Raw genomic sequence first — 20,833 nt, 5'->3', positions numbered from 1 at the left:
TGTTGTTTGCTGAGGGTCACAGCATCAGGATTGAAACTGCAATATAACATTACAGGAACCACTCCGGGCACGACATTAAAATAAATGATGATCCCGTTTAGCTACATTTAAACTGTAATTATTAGAATATTCGTATGAACTTCAGCGTGGTCAGACCCGCGCTCCAGTGTTTCAGCGCTGGCGACCGTTCTGCCTCATCCAGCGTGGTCAGACCCGCTCGATCCTATTCATGCCCTTCAAAAAGGGGGAGGAACCTTCTGTACCTGGAACAGCAAGAGAGCACAAACCAGCCGTGCTGTCAACAAAATCTGTTTTCTGATCAACTGTACTGCACAGAGGAGTGCAGAAGAATATACGCCTGCTAGCACTAATACTAATGTTAATGATGCCTAATGATGAAGTCATGCCATCTCCCCGTCCCTCCGCTGTGCACAAGAATGTCGCATGACTCGTCCTCACACAGAGTCTTCGTCCTGTTCTATTTTCACTGTCGGGTCTGTCACTAGCCTGCGTGTCACAATGGAAACAGACAATAGAAGGGATCTTCTGATATTCCAGTGATAAACGATGACCAATCCGAAACACTGAGCCATGGGGTATGTGACTCGGACAAATCATTTCCCATGGGAACATGCAGATAACAGAGCTGCCTTTTCAAAAGCGGAAAATGAGCTGGTGGCGTGAGTCAGTGTGGCCACGTGCACTGGAGGCCAAGGACTTGACAATAGAAATACTCAGGACAGCGTTTTCTTTTGTAATTGATTTTGTTGGGGATGGTGTGACACAATCAATCAGGCATGCTTTTTTACATTTACCGTGTGCAGAGTGAGTTCTTACAAGGGCCGCTCTGTATTCAGTGCCAGATGTTCCAGTAAATGAGTCAAGAGGCCCGAGGTAAAGTTTTTATTTTCTTGTGCTTCTCGCCCAAGCCCATGTTCAATCCACCGTGAAGAGCTTCTCATTTCAACATTGCAGTTGGGTCTGAGCAGCTCCTAAAATAAGCAGTGCCTAATGCAGTCGGCACCGAGCTGAACAGGAACAACAGCCCTTCAGTTTGAAATATCTGATGCTGCACTTGTTGTGAAAGTGTTTTGCTTTCCTCCATGTGCCTTGCAGAAAATGAAACTCCTGGTTCTGCGCTTCGGGCAAAACCAGCACCAGGGGGATACGTGACACAGTCCCATGCGGCTGCATACGGTGGAAAGTTACTGCAACAAAACACCTGGTACTCATGACTTATTAAAATGCCAGCTGATAAGCCTAATGATCAAGTCTGATCAATGGAGTTGCATGACTTGCTGGGTGCTCTTCCTTCTTTCCGGTAATCCTCACAGATAACTAGATCTCCAGGGCTTGGCCAGTACTGTCCTGCGTAAGCAGGTGTATTATTTACCTGATTTTCTGTGCTCGTAAGCAGCAGTGCCCTGTGTCGTCTTCGATATATCAAGTACTCACGTGTCTGGCAAGGATTTAAGCCTGGACCGAGTAGCTGAATAAATCTGACCAATTTGCAATGGGCTGGCCATGAGCCTGGAAGAAGGATAAATCATATATAACAAGGTTATCTGCAAGGTCTCACAATAGATCCTGAGAAGCGATGGGTGCTGACAGAGGGATATACTGTATCCACTGCCCTGGAAAAGCTGCGGAGAGTGGAGACAGAAATGCACACGGTGATGCTGCTGGGGACGTTGTGCGGTGTCGCTTGCTTTTGTACCTGCTAGGTGCAAACGGATGTGTTTCACATAGTGAAGGAAGGGTTGCATCGGGTTATTTGTATTCATTCATATTAGGTGGCTTAGGTGTAGTGCTAGCAAAAATATTAAAATATAAAACACTGCATGAAACGTACTGTATCCGGTGACACAAATGACCATGCTGAAATGAATTCCTGAAACAGAATTCTTTAAATAAATGTATGCAATGCAAACCAATGCATAAATGTATAAAATAAATAATACTCATTGTACTGTGCAGACGAGAGTTTCTCTCTTTTGCTTAGAAGGTTTATTTACAGTAATGATACAGCCGTTTTCTAACACAAAATGAAGCTAATTCAAAAGCTTTCCTGTCTTTTAAAAGGAGCTCAGAGGAATACAGCGACAGTGCACAATGATACTGCACATTCCAGCAGTCAGGGGCTGAGCATTACAGCAGCAGCCTTTACAAAAGAGCGCACTGAATTCCATTACGGAAGCTCTCTCACACTCTCTCTCTCTCTTTCTCTCTCTCTCTCTCTCTCATCCTCCCAGAGTGAATTTTCTTTGATTTTTTCCAGACGCATGATATTGAAGGTCGTCCCAGTGCAGGTGCAGTACAAGAAACAAAACCCTCGTCCTAAGCCCTCCAGCGCGGTGTCTTTATACACTGTACATTGCACACCGGCTGCTGCTGCTGCTGCTGCTTAGTTTATTCTATTTTTCTCTTTTGTTCGATGGAATATCCTCCACCTGTGCTACTAACGCCTGTACTTTCTGTACCTGGGCTTAGAATGTCATGTTTCCTTTGCAGGTAATGCATTCATTTTTCTCTTCCCCTCTCCCAGCTCTGTAGAAAGGGAGGATAGCCTTTCTAGTTCTTGTCTCTTACGGGAAGAGAAAAGCAAGCATCCCGGCAGCATCGTCTTGGCATTGCAAACTGAATATGCAGCGGCAGAGCGATTGTGATGTGCTTAGAGAGTGTGTGTTTACAGTGACACCACTTTTGTTAATCTTAACATTTCTGTCTTAATTTACAGCAAGCGATTGTAACCCAGTGTTTCCTAGGTGTGCTTGCAGATGCTGCTGATATAGACTTAGAATGTGTTCTGCATTGGTGTTGTTTTGTACATGAGATACTCTTGTTAACTGTAGTCCTGAAAGTGAAAGAGCACACCACTTGCTTACTTCACCCCCTCTATCTCCAGCTTGGGGGACAGCGAAGCAAGTCTGGTGGTCTCAGGTGAAAGCCAAGACTACAAAAACATTAGCACAACAGCAAGACCCTGTCATTTTTCCTGTCGTTTTTTTCAGACGTTTATTTCACTCTGGTGAAGTCTGTTTAACCTGCCAACACACAGATTCACTTCCTGTGCAGTGGGCATCCCAACTGAAACATGTGTGCTGCAGATAGGACTTTGAGCAGGGCAGGATACAGGGGCAGCACCCTATTCTGGACAACTAAATGATCAACAGATGATTTGTGTGTGTGTGTGTGTGTTTTCTAAAGCCTTAACTATATAAAATATATCAGGATGCCCAGAATACTTACAAGTGTGTGCTCATACTGGGAGTGAACATTGTATCTTCCGAATGTAAAAGTCTTGGGGTCTTTCAAGGCTGTTGTGTTCTGGAGTAGTTTTTTGTTCTCCATTATTTCAGAAGGGGATTCGCTGTTTAAATCCTGTTTCCTGCATGCTATTGCTAATGTGTGTTCCCTTTTGTTGTTTTAATTGATTTATACATCTGTAGCACACCGGGCCACTTCTTTAATTTTTCAATTTAATGTTGCAGCATGTGATCATGCATGTTGTCATTGTGGATCTGCATGGATCTACCCATCCAGCCTAAAGCATGGCTGAAAAGCTCAAGGAGGCGCTTAAAGAGTCTTCACAAGAAACAAAGTGGGGTAACACGTGCGGCGAATTACTCTGTCAAGAAAACCTTCCCCCGGGAGCAAACACGCTGCTAGGAAATAAAATGGCCACAAGGCGCACTGTAGTGCTGTATGAGAAGGTCTCCAGGGGGGCAAGTCTGTGGGCAGGTGCATTCGTCAAAAAAACTGCAGAAGCAGTGCTTCAGCAAAGCTGGAGAAGTGGCAGCTGTGCTGTGATAGAACGAGACCGTACCTGCTGGTGTAGCTGAACAGAGATGCTGTAACGGATGATGAAAGGCAGGATTTCAGCTTCTTCCGAGCTTGGAGACAAGCAGGGAGTCCTGCCAGTTGTAGGGTGGTGTGCATTCCTCGTGACTGCAGACTCTGCCTGGCTTTTTCTAGTAGAATAGGGGATGCTTTCACTGGAGGCTGTGATGGAGGAACGCTCCATTTGAGCGGGGGTTCTGGAGTTTGGTCAGCCAGTGGGTCTCCAGAGTGATAGAGGGTCATCTGTTCACCATGGTTCAGAGCCACACTGAGCCAGTCACCTGCACCATGGCTGTCAAACAAGGATGCCACTTTCACGTCTCATCTCTACGGAAACGGCTGTCCTTCCACAGGACCAAGTGAGTGTCTTCACTGAAAGATGTTTGTTCAGGATATGGTGTATAGCTTAAAAAAGAAAATGCAATTCTTGTATCACAAAATAGCTTTATACGTTTGTAGGTGTACTATAGTAACCATCTTAGTTCTTAACATCAGTTTCATGTTTGGTCAGTCAGATTTTGTGCAACAGCCAGAACTTTTTTTTTACCAAAGCCTTCATATATTTTTTTGTTAAATAGTGGTGAGATATGGAAGTTTTCTTTAAAAATATTGCAGATGCAGGCATTGAGCTGCAGTGGTCAAATTGTAAGCTATTTCTAGTACAGATTGCATTTATTCAGCAGTAATGCCAGAAGTTGCTATAGTCGGCCATAATACATTTGACATCTAAATGGGGTTGGCATGGCACATTAAAACGATACTTTGGTTTATAGACAAAAACTAGACTAGTCTTTCCTTGGCTCTGAAGGCAATGCTACTGTGGATTTTTGGCATAAAAGAACAGTGGATGGCCAGGTGCAGTGATTCTGCTGAAGCATGTGTTGTGATTTCTTTCACGGCTGGTTTCACAGGTTACCCAAGCTCAGGTAATCTGAAATTAGTGCCACTTCAGGTCTGTGAGTGAAACCAGCCGTATACGTAACTCTCAATTCGGTGTGAGTGAAACCAGCCGTACATGTAACTCTCAATCTGATGTGAGTGAAACCAGCCGTACATGTAACTCTCAATTTGGTGTGAGTGAAACCAGCCGTACATTTGGTACACTGCATATCCAAATGGACAAGTTACCAGCATTGTCCTCCTCCCACGAGCTTCCCACTTAGCATCTGCTAAATAAGGCTTTGCTTTTGAATGTTAATTACCCGTCTTGTGATGAACACAATCACGCTGTCCTAGCTGAAGGATGCGATTCTCTTCTCCTGCCTGTCTGCTCTACAGAGCAGTAATTAACATCCCACTCTTAACACAGTGGTAGGGGACTGTATTGGTATCCAACAATTGCACTCTGTGACCATCTGTTTTCGCAAGCTGGAGATTCACAGATCATTGCATTCCGGAAATGCAATCTCATTCCTACTGTTTCGTCTTGCCATTTTATTTTGTTTTTTTAAATGTAGAATGTCTCACAGTTTCTAGTTGGTTGACCCCAATGAGTTTGTTCTCCTGGTTAACATTTTTGCTGCTGGCATGTTCCCCATGCATGTGTACTACAGCTTTCTGTACCGTGTTTAATATGAATTGTATCCAGCAATAGTTCCAATGGATTGCGTCCCCTGAGTGAGGCTGCTTAAATCTGGCAGTGTGCAGCATTGTAGTCCTGCAGTTTGAATGCGGTTAGAAGTCTAGAAGTTTTTCTCTTAGCTGATCCCAAATTCGGTCGGATTTTAACTTTTTTTGTTTTCAATGGAGAGCTGCGAGTTGCCTGCAGAATTGTACAACTTATCAGTATTGCAAAGCATGTTTTGTTTTTAGTTGGGTTAAGCCATTGGTGAGATTTCAAAGCTGAGGAGTTCAGTTAATGCATTATAATGCAGCTTGCACAATCTGCATGTTTTTTTGTGCTGTTGGTGGTTAAATAAGATTGTGGAATATCACTTTGGTTAGAGAAGCCCGGGACATCCATTATTCATAATGCAGGCTCTTCGTTAGCAGCTTGCTTTAATTAATAAGCACGTCAAGGGAGGTGGGTGAAGCTACTTTACCAAGTCCTCAATGCAGTGCCATGCTTTTCCCTTAAAGAGGGAGAAGTGCAGTGTTGTATTAAAATACTGTAGCAGAGTCTTCACCTTGTCAGGTTTGCAACTTTTTAGCACATCTTTCCATACAACCCTTTTTATTTTCATGTCATTTTAGTGACACATACCAGCACTTTCAGGACAAGAGAAAGATATCAAACCTGTTAAGATGTTTTTCAGGTTATCGTAACAGGACTGAACCTCATTGAACCACTGCTGCTTGTGACTCTCCTTCTCGCTCTGACAGGGGTGGGGTGGGAGTGATGTCCACAGTGATGTTTAAAACAGCAGCACAGGCTGGTGGAATAAAAACTAGGCCCTGTTCTTATTGATGTGGTACTTTACACTGTCGCTAAACTCTTATTCAATAAAGGGAGTTCATGCAAGAACATGGTGATGCCTTCATTTTTTTATCGATGTAAATTCAACACTGTCTCATAATGTACAGTAGTTCTTCATGGTGCTTTAATCCATATGCTTTTATTTATTGGAGGGGAAACCTCTAATAGGGGAAGATTTGAATTTATTTTAGAGTATCGAGTGCGCCCTGGTTTTTCGTTATGATACCAAATGCCTAGGAATTTGCATCAAGACTTGTGAGCTGTATTGTGCAATGTTCTCTCTCTCTCTCACGTGCTGCCTTTTCTTTGTCTTGTAGGTCTGATGGTGGAGCCGAGAAGTTTAGGTAAGTGCGTTTGAAATGTTCCAAGCGAAACTTTTTGATATATACTGTGTTTTATATATATTTTGCATCCCTTGTTTTTGATTGGGTCCAATTGGTGATTGCTTTGCACTGGTGCAAAAGTTCTTATGCTTTTATAAAGAATGCAATTTGCTCTGTACACAGCAGTACAAAAAAAATGAAAGAATTGCTCACACGTTTTTTTCTGCAAGGTAGAAATTGCTGAAAAGTGTCAGGGTACAAATGGTCTACTGGATTTGAAAAACAGTAATGCAATGTGGAGTAACATCTTAACAATGCTACTGCGTGTCACAAAAACGAGTTTCATTTGTGCTGTTCCTTTTAAATGTTTACCGTGGTAAACAGCATAGCAGACTACAGTATAGTAAAGCATAGTGCAATAATGGTAAGTAAAGCGTGGTAAACCTGTAGTGCAGCTGCAGTAAACACTTTGGAAAACCGTAAGCTGATTTTCCAAAGTGAATTGCTCCATGTATAAGGGCTCAGCAGCGTGTTGTCTGAGCTACCCTGCCTGCTTCTCTGCTGTCAGAGCCGGCTGTTCGGTTGGACAGCCATCGTCTGCAACATTAAGTCAATTGCTGAGTACAATTCCAACCTGTGGTGTTCTGTTGTTAATAGGCCCGATCCTGCATCTATATGTTGAACACAATAGTGACCAGCGCTGCACTGCAGTCGGCAATAGGTTTTGCTTTGCTTGCTGTTCTATGCTGGGGTTTGGTTCTGTTTTCAGTAGCTGGTGTGTAAACTTTTGGGAATGCAGTTCTCTTCGCTGGCAGTGCTGTTGATACGGCTGGCCTGTCATTAGGAAACAGTGTTTTGAGGCTTGACAGCAGGTGTTTGTAGGTAAGGATTCTGTTCTGGTTTCTTTTTAATTTGGGGGTTGTTGCTATCTGCATGTCTGTGGTGGTGAATTCTGGGTTTCATTCATCTTTTGAATTCCCTGTGCATTTGCTGAACAAAATGGGATTCAATAGTACCATGTGATTAGATCTGGAGCAGAATATACAAGCGCACTGTACTGGGAATATCAATCGGGTAACCATACAAAACTGGTCTTTGGCTTTAGAGACAATAGTATTTGAATAAAGTGTAATTAATGGCTATACAAGCACAGCTTGCTGTTGCTTCGTTCTGGTGGTTACAGCTAACCAAAGCTTCCCAATTGCACATGAAGTTCTGCTTTTCATCAAACAGAACCACACAGTGGAATCTGTGACAGTGAAGGGTTAAGAGACGTGGTGGTGAAAAAGCCCTCTCATACAGAGGATTCAAACAAGATACTTTAAATCTATCGCGCTTATATGATAAGGATGACGTGCATTCGTACTGCAAGACCTTTACAGGCAGTGGTTGTATCTGTGATATCGAATGTGAGCCGAGAATTGATGTAAATGGTCTGCTATCACCTGCTGTTCCAGGACCTACCTGAAAACTATGAGCCACTGACACAGGCATACTGCAGAGGCTGGGAAGGAGATGCTAACGAGGGTGGGTGAAGGAAATCCTTGCTGTCAAATGATAAGCCACTAAGCACGGAAACATTTGTGCTAGCTTTCACAAGGAAGAAAAAAATCATTGCAAAAAAAAAAGAAAAAGCCTTCAGTTTTAAAGTTTGTTAGTGATTTGCGGCAGGTCTTCCAAGGGCATTTGGAGATATCTAGACAGGTATACGTGCGGAGGCCTTTGTGTTTTTCTTCCTCTGCCTGGCATGGGTCCATTGGCCTGAGATGCTACTAATGCACTGTCAGGACAGGAAGCTAGGCTGGTCTCCCTCGATCAGCCCTCGTGTTGTTTTTATTCTGGTAATGACACACTCGTGTCTTCAAACCTCAGACCTTTTAATGTCTGCTAATGGTCTATCACTGTACCTGTGCAGTCTGCTACGCAATTAAGTGCTGTTTAATGTTTGTTAATGGAGAGTTAAGTAGGGACTGAGATTAGCGATCAGTCGCTATCAAAGCTGCTGTGTTAGATGTGTGGATGATGGAAGGCTGTTGTAAGCATTACAGTAAACATCTTTACATTCAAAGAGAAGCAGGCTGCCTCATTTTAAGAGAGAGTCCTTGGGAAAACATGCATTGAAGGTTTACATCTGTCTTCAGAATAGGTCCTATGTTTAGTAAGGGAAAGCAGGCGTGTGGTTTTTGATGAATAGTTTGGATGCAGTTTGCATTCGCCTTGTCGTCCTTAAATTACCCAATATGGTGCATATTGAAATACATGTTTAAGTACAGAGCGCTGATCTCTATCCAAGGCAGCCTTGTTACTTATTCATGATGTCAATTTAGAAATACAGAAATCTGTGTTTCCTCTAGCTCACTGGCTTTGTATTTGCAATAACTGGTTATTGTAAATTATTCATCCGAATAGCCTTTTTTTTTTTTTTTCTTAATGCGTTTATGTTTACATACAGTATTTACCATTCATGAGTTTTTCATGCATGCACTTTCAATATCGCTGGTACAGTCAGCGCTTTTTTAGTTATGAGATATTGTTTTCCACCTTGTAATAACAATGAAAGTGCTGTTGGCATCATGGGGCAAGTGGGAGCCACGACCATGCTGTCTGATAACTGGGGCAGGTGGTATGAAGGGTCGAAGTGCAGCACGTAAACGCTGCTCAAATTGCAACATCATCGATGCAGTGACTACACCCCCCTCCTAGGCTTCTCCTTTGTCTGGAAAAGTCAGCAAAACTTGATCCTTTTGCAATTGCTTCAGACACACTTGTTTATATTAACTGTAACACACATGTACTTAGACTATCTCAATCTGTCTGCCCATCTGTATGATGTTTGCAAGCTACAAAACACATTTAAATGATACCTTGTACCATTTCTATAGTCAGCTGAACCTTTCTCATGTTAGGCAATTTCACAGTCTAGACCGCAGTCTGAGTTTTTTATATATCTTATTTAAAAGTGCACTGATCTGTAATTGAAAAGATTATGCAGGGTTGAAGTGTGGGATGGCACAATTCCCTTATTGTAACTGTGAAACAGGCTGCGTTATCTCAATTGACCCTCCACAGACGGGTCCTGTCCTGTCATTTGCACGCAGGCAGGTACTGGGGGTCACAGTACAGAGCAGTTCCATCAAAGCCAGAGAGAAGTGCTGATTCGCCCATTCACGACTTGAGTCAGCAGCAGCAGCAGCAGTGCTTGTGGGGAGCAGGCAGGATGTGAAAGAGGATCCTGGCGAGAGGAGGAGGAGGAGGAGGGGGGGGAGGAGGAGGAGGGGGGGGGGGAGGAGGAGGTTGAGAGACGTCTCCTAGGCTTCTGAGCGGACTGCTTGCAAGCTGTCGTGACACAGACCAGCCACTTTGCAACGGGAGCTCTGGGCATGAGGTTCGGCCTGGAGAGAGAAGAGCCAGAATCACAACTCTGTGACCAGCTGCTCTTTGTTCAGTTTGGATGCTGAATCTTCTACCTTTCATGGATTAAAAGAATAACACTAATGGATTAGTGGAGTGTTGCTGGGATACACTGTACAAGCCAGATAATACCAAAAAAAAGCAGCTAAAATGCTTCAGGGACTTCCAGAATGAGCAGCTAAAAGATTAAATACAGTTTTGTACTGTAAAGAGAACAGTGGGTGAGGAGGTCAAACCTGCTTCTTCAGAATAGAAAGACAGGGACATTTATTCTGTGTCTGTGACTTTAAGATGCATATGTTGTCTCCTCTGGTTATCACTCCCAGTTGCCATATCTTCTGAACTGCTAGATTGTCCTGAATCAACCCTGTTCTGTGTCTCCTTCATGGCTACAGCTTAATGCACAAAGTGGGGCTGCGTAACCCATCACAAGGCATTCTTCATTGGAGTGTGCGACAATACGGAACCCAGTGACACATGGAATATACAACTTGATTGTGGAGATCGAAGTCTGGATCTTTGGTAGAGCACTGTAACCTCCAAGAAAGAAAGACCTCTGTCGTTTCTACAAAAGATATTGGGGGGGGTGGGGGGTGGGTGGGGGGGGAGCAGGCTGCCATTGTGTGTGTGCGTGCTATGTGTTAACCCTTTCATCGCTTTTACGGGACGGAACACAAATTGCATTCCGGTACGTAGCTGTGGAACGCTTGCATTCTTTCCTCCAGGGGAGGAACAGGGTTAAAGATTGTTATACAAATAGCAGCACTCGCAGCACAACGGCAGCATTGATCTCTCCCTCTCCCTCTCTCTGCCTGTCTTCAGTTCCAGTACCCCTCTAGGTGGCTCTAGCCCGGCTCAGTCTGGGAGGGATGCTTTGCAGCACAGATGTCTGTGCAAGGATCTGCCGAGCGTGACTTAGCAAGTTGCCTGAGAGAATCTTCCCGGCTGGCTGCAGGGCTCTGTTTATTTCTTTGCTTGCGATGACAGGCGAGCGGGGGAGCAGAATGGTGTTATACTGTTCACAATGCACAAGGTCAGGTATTCTAAGCCTCCTCTATCCCCCATCCCCCTCTCCTCTCTCTCTCTCTCTCTCTCTCCTCTTCCCGTAACATCCTCCTACCTCTTCCAGTAACACCTGATTAATCATTTAAAAGCTGGAAGGGTTTGCTTACATGCATTGCAAAGCGTGGGAGTAAAGCTTGCTATATTTTAATGTGAATTCGGTATATCTGTGTAGTAACTGTATATGTGTGCCTTCTCCTATCTATACCAACACTTTATACTAGATAGATAGCTGGATAGATCATGATCTTGTATGTCTGTCGTGCACTTGATTAGGTTCTCAGAAAACTTTATTTTGCACCCGTTACCTAAAAAAAAAAAAATGACTTTTGCACTTTTATATTGTATGGTCCTAACATGCAGTTTAATTTGAATTCTCAGATGTTTTATAAGGGCACACATACAGTAATGTGGATGCTCAGGTGGGTTCTGTCCCCTCCTAATTAAAAGCATAAAATAGAACAGATGATGCAAAACTGCTAATTCTTCATTATATTGTGCCGTGATTTATAATCCAAGAGACAGTGTTCTGTACCTCTTGCATAACATATTTTCTTTGTTAGTCAGTGAAGATGAGCATTGCTAGAATGCCCATGGGAGGTTTGTGAATGCCCAAAGAACAGCATCCTCATTCCCTCTGTGTGCTGAATAGCCATTGTATTGTAGTGTTGTGCGTTTAGAGTACTCGGGGGAAGGGGATGGGTCCTATACACCCTTTAAAAGCCAGGTGATCTTTGCTAACATAACCCACACTGCATCTCCCTTCGGTCTCCTGCTGATTTTCCTGCTGATATGTTTTTTCCGATTCCATGAAACAGGCAGTGTGGCATAACGAGAGGAATAACGTGCACATTTATAATGGTGTACAATAATGCATAGTAGGGTTCTTTATCTGCAGGGTGAAAGAACAGCCCCATTCTGTGGTGCCTCAATGAGATGTTTTTGCTGAGAGGAGCTTTAAAAGTTATATCCGGCCCAGTTTCCCTTTCTCGTTTTTATATCCTGCTTTCCTCACTTATCTGTTTTCCCGTGCTAAGTTCTTGGTGGTTTTGTATATTACAGTATGGTTGTAGCCTTAAAATAACAAAGGAAAATGTGTACTGTAACCTCCCACCCTTGCATGCACACACGCACACACACAAACACACACACTCAGTCTCTCTCTCTCACACACACACTCTCACTCTCACTCTGTCTGTCACACACACACACTCTCACTCTAGCTCTCTTTTTCTCTCTCTCTCACACACACACACACTCGTTTGTTTGTAGTGTTTATGAGGACTTCGCATTGACTCTCACTATATTTTGATTTACTATTCCTAACTTCAGTCAAACAAAACTCCACACAGGGTGAAAGTCAACAACAAACAAAATATTTGGGCACTTCTAGTTTGTTTTAAAAAACAGTAATTTCTGTTTTAATATCTGTTTAAACACTACAAGGACTTGGCCTGTGTCCTCATAAGGTAGGTTGTGTCAGACCTTCCTTCCTTGTGGAGACTTTTTTGACCCAGCAAGCACTATAAACCTGGATCCATTTCATGTGAAATGTTAACATGACTGTATTCCATAATATCTCTAATAATACTGTGAATTAATAACTAGTAACTACCCATCACATAAATCAACATTAAGAGTGCACGTGAAACAGTTCCTCTTGTCAGAATTCTGCACTAGTTTGCACAAAACCCAGAACAAATTAGAACACACCACATTTATTTTAGTGTATGCATGCATATTTCAAAAACACATTAAAAAAAAAAAATCCAGGGTGCTCTCGCTCTCTCGCTCTCCCTCTCTCCCTCCCTCCCTCCCTCCCTATGCTGTTAGCTAATTGGTGGCTGTCAGGTGACACAGGTTTGTTCGTTTCCAGCTGTAGCATGGCGAGTGCGGAGCCTACTGGGAGCTGTTAATCATCCTCACACAGAGAGAGAGGTGCAACAGCACACGGCAATCCTTCCTAATCCATTATTTATTATGACAGCCTGGGCTCGGAAATGCAAACCTCATGGCTTGCTCCAGTTAGAGCCCCGCATGCGCGGTCTCCACTTGAACCATCCAGCCTGCTGCAGCCCCAGGCCACTGTCCTCTTTGTACAGCAGAGCGTCCAGCTGTCCGGCCCTCCAGCTTTGTCTCAATTCATTTATGAATACGAGACAGTAAAACTAAATGCAAAGGAATAAGAAACGTCAATGAGGTTTTGCAGTTAAGAAGAATTGGGACCCAAAAATACAGCCCCTGCATTATTACCCTGTTCTACAGAGCCATACCTTTTCAGAGCTTCTGTATAAAGGCCAAAGCAATTCTTAAATTCTCCTTGTCGTGTTTCAAAACCCAAGGACATGATCAGTATTCGTTATCTCTCACAGTCTCCGGAAAACAGCTATTGATTTTCAAAAGCGAGCCAAAGGTAAAATCCATTAACTGTGAAACGCCAGCATCTTCAAACCTGAGATAAAAAAAAAAAGCATGAATGAGGCTGTAACTGATAGAATTAACCCACCTAGATAAAGGACAAGCTTCCTATTGCTGTGCATTAAGTAAAGGTTGGTAGAACAGGGTGGGTTCTGTCAATGACTTGGGAATATAGGCTCCAAAAACACATTCATACTTCTGCAAGCATTTTTTCTTGTTTAAAGAGTATCACGCTGTGTAAAATATTGTTCTTTATATTTGCTGAACCCGGAACTGATTATTCAGAAAAAAATAATGGTCATATTTTCCAGAAAATCAATAGATATTTCTGGTTTATCTCCAAACACTCTTAATATCCAATTATTTACTAGGCTGTCAGCTAAAGGATGTGCAATTCAAAGAGTCAACCACTTTGCTGTCAGTTTATAATGATACTTGCAGATGTACAGTCAACTTGAAAATGATGACAAGATATGTTTGGAGTCCGCTTTCATGAGGTTCCAAATATTGTTTACTTAGTTGAGTGGAACACATCGGTAGCAATCGCAATATAGTTACTTATTTTAAAAGACTGCGTCTGTTTTCAAAAAGCAGCTCAGTATTCAGACCATCGCTTCCTCCTGTCCCTCCCCCACGTCGGATCAGAAGAGCAGCGCTGTGATTGATGCAATCAGATACACAGCTCAGCTCTGGGGAGGCACCAGTCTCACATCCAGAGATAACCTGTATGATAAGTAGCACCCAGCTCTGATAAACCTGACTCTGCCATTGATGAATGGGTGGAGTGCCATTCATCTTGCCTTGCTGGGTTAGAACTGAAAAAGCAGATTGGGGTTTGGTGGGCTCAGCTTAGACCCCCGTCACCATCAGACCACGTCCCAAAATCCATGAACGAATAGGTGCTGAACAGATCAAAAGAAAAATGTATATTGTGTATTTACTGAGTGCACTTACACGTCCTTTATAACCCTGTCATGCAAGTGAGATGATCATTATGATCAGGAGATTTTCTGAATTCAGTTTTGAATATGAAAGCGTGAAACTAAATGAGCTGCAAAAAAAAAATAAAAAATACTAATAATAATTAGCAATATTGAGTAATGCGATTTTGCAGTTAAACAGAATTTGGAGACTGAACAAATTCCTCCTGATCTGTCAATGAAGTTGAAACGTACCATCACTATTTGGAGACCGGTTTTGGATTGGACTCCTCCAGTATGTGTGTGCGTGGATAATGCAGCCACTTTGCTTCCATCTTCACGTCTCCCTTTCCTTGATTGCTATGGGCATGAGTAAATGTACTGGTGTAACCCCGACACAAGCCCCCTGAGACCTCTGGGGCAGTCATAGTGAAGTGGGGCTTGTCTTCTCATAATGTGTTTCTGAATTCTGTCGTTTACCGGTAGGCCAAACAGAAGAAGTGGAAGAAACTGATATGGAGACAGCAAAGGTAGGAATGAATGAATGAATGAATATACAGCACTGTATAGAAATTGTAATACTGTTGGTTTGTAAATGCAGCTGGTTGTTCTGTGCACTCTCAGTTAATTCCCTGTGCTACAGTACAGTATATGGATGCTGGAGGCTGGCAGGAACCAAAGCTCACTTTGCCTGAAGGCACCAAACCACACACAGTCTTTTTTGACCTTTTTAACAAACTGGTCCCTATTCACAAAGTCGTGAGACATTTCAAGATATTTTGATTAATTAAATAAAGTGACATTTTCCCCAAACTGACGCAGACAACTGATAAATAAACCGACAAGAGTCCAGAGCAGTTTAATTTCTGTGAAACTTTATTTAGTTTATCGAAACAGTTTTTTAAAAAACATTGGCTCAAGTGACACTGTGACAAGGGATCGGACTGAGTCTTGACTGTACTGTATCGTGGGAAAGTGAGGTTGGGAAGAATAGCGGTGCGCTGTGCATTTAGGATCATAGTTGAAGCACTGGAGCATGTGCAACGCTAATATGCGTCCCCCTCCCCCACAGCAGGAACAAATCTTTGCAAAAACAGTGAACATGACAAATGATGATCAGAGCAGAACAACAGCAGAGAATCATAGAGAACACACATGAGTGTGTTTTAAATGAGATTAAATATTAGGGACATTTTACATAGTATAAAATAGAAGTTGAATTGATTGTCACAACATCCCTCTCCATCTCACGGGAGTGTGTGTGTGCAAGTCAGTGGGTGTGTCTGGATGGAGTTGCACTTGCTATATCAAATGTCACATTGTCACAAATGTAGAGCTATATATAGAGAAGAAGAACTTTTGAAATGTGAATGCACTAGCTGCTGTACTATAAGATTACTATAAGGAGTATAGAGCATAAACCCTTCAGAAAAGTTAATAAAACCTAGTTAATAAAAATAATGTATGCGAATCAATCCTTCAGCAAGGAATTTGTCGTCCCTTGTTGCACCCAAATGCCCACAGGCACTGCCCACCCCAGAGTGAATCCCCTGCTTTATCAGCAGAACAGTGTTTCCCAGCACAGTGATGGGCATTACCTTGTAAAGTGGCACTCAGCTGAGCAGCAGTTTAAAATAAGCCGCCTTCACAAGGGCCTGAGCACCAGTGTTCTGATCCTCTGATAATGGATGTGGAGTCATTCACTCCCACCCGCTGTAATGCAGGTCACTATTACCAGGAATGAGATCACAATGAACGAGGGCAATTGGGGAACACTTTCTGCATAAATTACACCATTTTTTTCCCTGGTTTTACAAGATGTCGTTTTTATATATTTTAGGAAATATTTAATTAATCACAAAAGCTTTATTTTTTTTTTTTTTTTTTTTTTTTTTTTTTTTTTTCTTTAAATCGATTCAAAATTTAAATAGTAGCGAACACCAAACACAAAAATCAGCACCTTTTATTAAACACCTTTTAAGTTTAAAAATTTAAATTGCTTTACTCAAACGTTCTGTACTTCACTACTCATTTTGGGCTTGTTAAAATCCCATATATTATGAGACTTCAAAAATTAATGTGGCTTATCGGTCAATTCACATTCTCTGATTAATCTCTATTAAAACGAGAACTGCAATTTGCATCTGTTTAAAGTTCATCCTTTTCATAGATGTGCTTCGTCCACGATTCACAGGGCTTGAGAGAGGTTTTCAGCACCATGGACAAGACCTTCTTGGATAATTACCAAAAAAGTTAACTTTAATTTTAATACACCAGTGCCGGCTTAAGCACATAAATCAAAATGCATTACAGATGTTAACACGGCAGTGTGGGACTAAATTACTGTGTAATGTAGACAACGCTGCACTTGTTCAATGGGATACAGTGCTTACAGCAGGGAGTCAAAAGAATGTGTTTTATTTCTTTCTTTTGGTTTTCATTACTCCTCATAGGCTTCTTACCAAAACGTGACTACGAGCTTCTGTGTTTGGAGGATATTCTCCTCTGATTATAACTCTGATAGCAGAGGTGCTTATGTTAGCTTGACAAAGACAGAAGAAAAAAAAAACACTCAGAGTGGCCACTAGAGGACGCAGTTTGCTTTAGCCAAAACCCTTGTGTTTTTCAGCTGGGCAAGCTAAAAAAAAAACAAATCAAAACCTGTGTATCCGATTTCCTATCAGTGATCTAACATGGAGGTGGGAGGGGTCCTATCGGTCTTTCCATGTGCACTGTATCGCTCAGTGTTGTCAGTCATGTGACCCAATGTCCGTCTGATCCTAGTAACATTGCATACCATGTCCAAGCAGTGCTGTAGTAACGTGCATGAATAAACCACACAGAGCTTGTGAATAGGAATCACGTTATGCTGTTATTTGAACCGTTCGTTAGGGGGGCGTGGACGTCAGCTCGAAATAGAAGGGACCCCACCTTTTTAAGCTCCTGGTGACCATGAGTTTTAATTCCTTCCTAATCTCCGGTAAACGACTACACAACAGAGAGCGACTTCCCTGGTGCTGTGCAGCAGCTGCATTGTGGGGGGGGGGGAAGCTGCTTTTCAACAAGAGTGTGGAATATTTCTGATATTAAAGCGAACAGGCCCTATTCGTCTCCATGGCAACAAAGCCTGCAGTGGTCAAAGTGAGCAGTGACAGCACATAGGAAATCAAGGCAGGCTTGCCTACAGTGTTTGGAACCGGGAACCGGGGAAACCTCACAGTAAATTAATGACCAGGGAAGGTTATCTGCGATTATTTTGTTCATTCGAGGTAGCAAGTAGGACCGTTTGCACATAACCTGGAAGCTGACTGCACAACACCTGCGTGACACTCGGTGACAGGTCTTCTGTAATTCAGTCATTATTATTGGAAAATACAGGCTCCGGGCAGGCTGCAGGTGGCAGGTGGCAGGTAGCAGGTGGCAGGTTTGCAGTGCAGGCGTCAAGCTTGATAAATGGTGATGTTTGTTGTTGTGATCAGTCACACATGCTGGTTTAAAAATATATTACAGCAACACAACAAACTGTTGATTTACGAAAGCGATTTCTCTATAGCAAAATGCATTAACAGTCTTAGTAAAGCGCAATCATGTGAATCATGTTGACGAGAGGTGAAAAAATACAAATCTAATACAGTGAAAACGTAGAGCAGAATTGAGGGGTCTGTATTGCAGCTGTCCATTTGAAATGATGCATACACCCAGTGTACAACATTTAGTTTATTTGAAATGTTGATGTAGTGGACCTGATAAAACTGAACACTCAAAGTGATAACTCAAAGTTCATGTATTGATTGCGAGCCTGGGAACATGTGTGCCACTTTGTATGGGTGCACAGTCATGCGTGTGCATGCGTGTGTGCCTGCGTGTGTGGGCATGAGCTGTACACAGCTTGGGTGTTTGTGTTTCTGTGTCCATTCCTATGGGCAATCTTGTTCAATACATCAGGACCCCAGATGGAAACGCTGTTTCTTCCGCCTCAGTGTCTTGTAAACATCGCACAGTCAGTCTCCTTACTGCAGTGACGCTTTCCTCGCTGGGAATTGCACAATGTTGCAGCAAGTGCCAGCTCCCATAGCCCCTCTATTGAACCCATCACTGGAGCGGGCCCTGCTGCGCTGCATGCAAATCCCTTTCTCACAAGCTGCTAAGGAGAAAATGTGTTTATGCAGCAAACATGAAAAAGGGTTTGTTCAGGCAGAAACAACCAATTGTTATAGCCCTAACTCTCACTGGTACTGTAGTTCTGCCAGTTTAACAAACAAGGCTGTCGGGCACTATAGCTTTTTTTTATTTGACCTTATGAGATGACCCATGCCTGTCCTGTGAGTGTCCGGTGCGAGAGATAGGCAATGGCTAAAAGCAACCATGCCCACAGCCTGTCTCTTGCCTCTGCATGTGTAATCAGTAGGCAGCCATGAGCTGTTGTCAAAAAAGCAATTGTTTTGCTTGTGGATGGACATCAAAGTTCTAGTCAAACAGAACTGGGAGCTGGAAACTCAGCTGCATCTGGGGGTGGAGAAAATCAATAATGTAGGTATCTTACAGTTTAGTGCTCGCCTCCACCACATTAGATTCACAAGGGAATCATTTTGAACACTGACATGCGAGTCACGATGTGAGGGCTGAGAGGGGTTTGTGGAAACTGAAGACCCCACAGTAACCTTTAAAGACCCCGACAGTAAAATAAAACGCATTGCAGCTCTCCTCTGCGAAATGAAGTTCCAAATTCCTTGCAAGAACTCTGATCCAGTGATGTTCAGGAGATTTTCATTCGTAAGCATGCACAGTCGTTTATTGCTGTGTTTTCAAACATAGTTAGAGCTAAAAAGCCTATTTTGCATGATAGCACAACCTCCATGTATATTGTAGGTGAATAATATAGTTGGTGTGAACAGCCAGAGTTGCATTTAAAAATACTCCATAGATATATGCAGCCCTAACATTTGAAACATTTAAATTATACAGATGATATAAGAAATGTATTATTATTATTATTATTATTATTTTTATTATTTTTGTTTGCAATGGTCAGCAAGTTAGCCATGTTCATGCATGAATAGCCAACGAGTCATGCAGAGAATGGAGGGCAACTAAAGGCACTGAAAACAAATGTGTCCAATGAAGCAGAGTGAATAGGCGCTCGGGGGATGTGCGTAGCGGAGAGAGGCAAACGAGAGAGGGAGCGAGAGAGAGACATTAGAGACCCAGCAAGAGGAGGAGTGTGTGGAAACAGGACCCAACAAGATCCACTGCTTTGCAGAAGCCTGCAAATGAACCAGGAGGGTGTTTGCCTGGCACTGCAGATCCCTCCAACGCAAGCTTGCAAACATGTAATGCTCATCGATCTCTTGATATTCAGCGTGTTTCTGTGGGGCTTTAGAGGAGCCTAAAAAAAAATAAAGAAGTGTAACCCAGTACATTTCAACTGAGTCCAAAAACTTGTATTGTTAAATAAGGAGCTTCTAAAGTGTTTCAGCACTGGTAATAATCACCAATAATGAGTAAACCTCTGTGAAGGAGTGTGAAACAGACTTGTCAGAGCAGTGGGGTTCCTGTGTATCGAATGATCCTGTATCAGTCATGCGGGCTCATGTTGCAGTGAGGGGACGTCTCCCGCCCCCCACCCCTCCCCTCCGCTGTTATCTTTGGCACAGGAAGCGTGGAGCTGCATGCCTTCTCTCTCCTGACCCCTGCAAGCAGCCAGCCATTAAGACCCTTCCTTATTATTGCAAGATTACCCGGCCAGTCTGTCCCTGGTGAGCGCATTCAATCGCCTCAGCAGTTAGGGAGCGCGTGCGTGTCTGTGTGTGCATCTGTGTTCGTGCATGTGTCATGTTCTTGTGTACATTTTTATGTTCTAGGTGAAAAACTGCAAAGTTTTCCTTTGGTGTATTTATTTAAAAAAAAACACAATTATGAAAGAAATAGTATCTAGCTGAAGCAACTTTTAAATAAACCTGATAGTTTTAGCTTTTGGTGTTCTTCATACATATTGCACGTACTTGTATGTATGTGGATGTGTTCATGCACGTGTGCCCGTCAAAAGGTTTATTATACCGGCTAACAGTGTATCTGTCAAACACCCTTATGATGTGTATCAACTCAAACTAATATACAGCAGTAGAAGATGTCCAGGTTTCTTGATATACAGCAATAGGTTTAATCTGTTTATTAAATTGATGCTAGATGTGGGTATTGGAGAAATGCACAGCGAGTGTCATTCTTCACCCTTATCATACATTGATTTGTGCGACGCTGTGAAAGGTAGGTGATTAAAAGCATAGAAGATTAAAGACCCGGTCTGTCGCTGGGTCAGGCAGCTGGATTTTATGCTTGGGATGAAAGTGTCATTTTATCCCACCATTCTGCCCCAGGAGCTGTTATCTGAATACGGTGCACATGGATTTCCCATTCCCTTTGTACTCGCATCTGCTAATTTACTG

General features: G+C 42.8%; 1 protein-coding gene across 6 annotated transcripts in view; it reads left to right on the top strand.

Moving 5' to 3' along the window:
• The window catches only part of LOC117962610 (protein Aster-B-like), a 99,882-nt gene that overhangs the window by 22,183 nt on the left and 56,866 nt on the right, over positions 1-20,833 (top strand). For 3 of the 6 annotated variants that reach the window (XM_059010243.1, XM_059010242.1, XM_059010244.1), the window contains exon 4: positions 6,574-6,600. The exons of 2 other annotated variants lie outside the window; for them this stretch is intronic. In XM_059010243.1, the coding sequence (XP_058866226.1) occupies positions 6,574-6,600 (27 nt within the window). Of the gene's footprint in view, positions 1-6,573; positions 6,601-10,625; positions 11,024-14,876; positions 14,921-20,833 lie in introns of those variants that run through there. One more of the 6 variants, XM_059010249.1, reaches the window with a different exon arrangement.

The sequence above is a fragment of the Acipenser ruthenus genome, chromosome 40 (assembly GCF_902713425.1).
Source record: "Acipenser ruthenus chromosome 40, fAciRut3.2 maternal haplotype, whole genome shotgun sequence".
Taxonomy (NCBI): Eukaryota; Metazoa; Chordata; class Actinopteri; order Acipenseriformes; family Acipenseridae; genus Acipenser; species Acipenser ruthenus.
The sequence above is the reverse complement of the archived record's forward strand: the minus strand, read 5'-3'. Positions and strand labels throughout refer to the sequence as shown.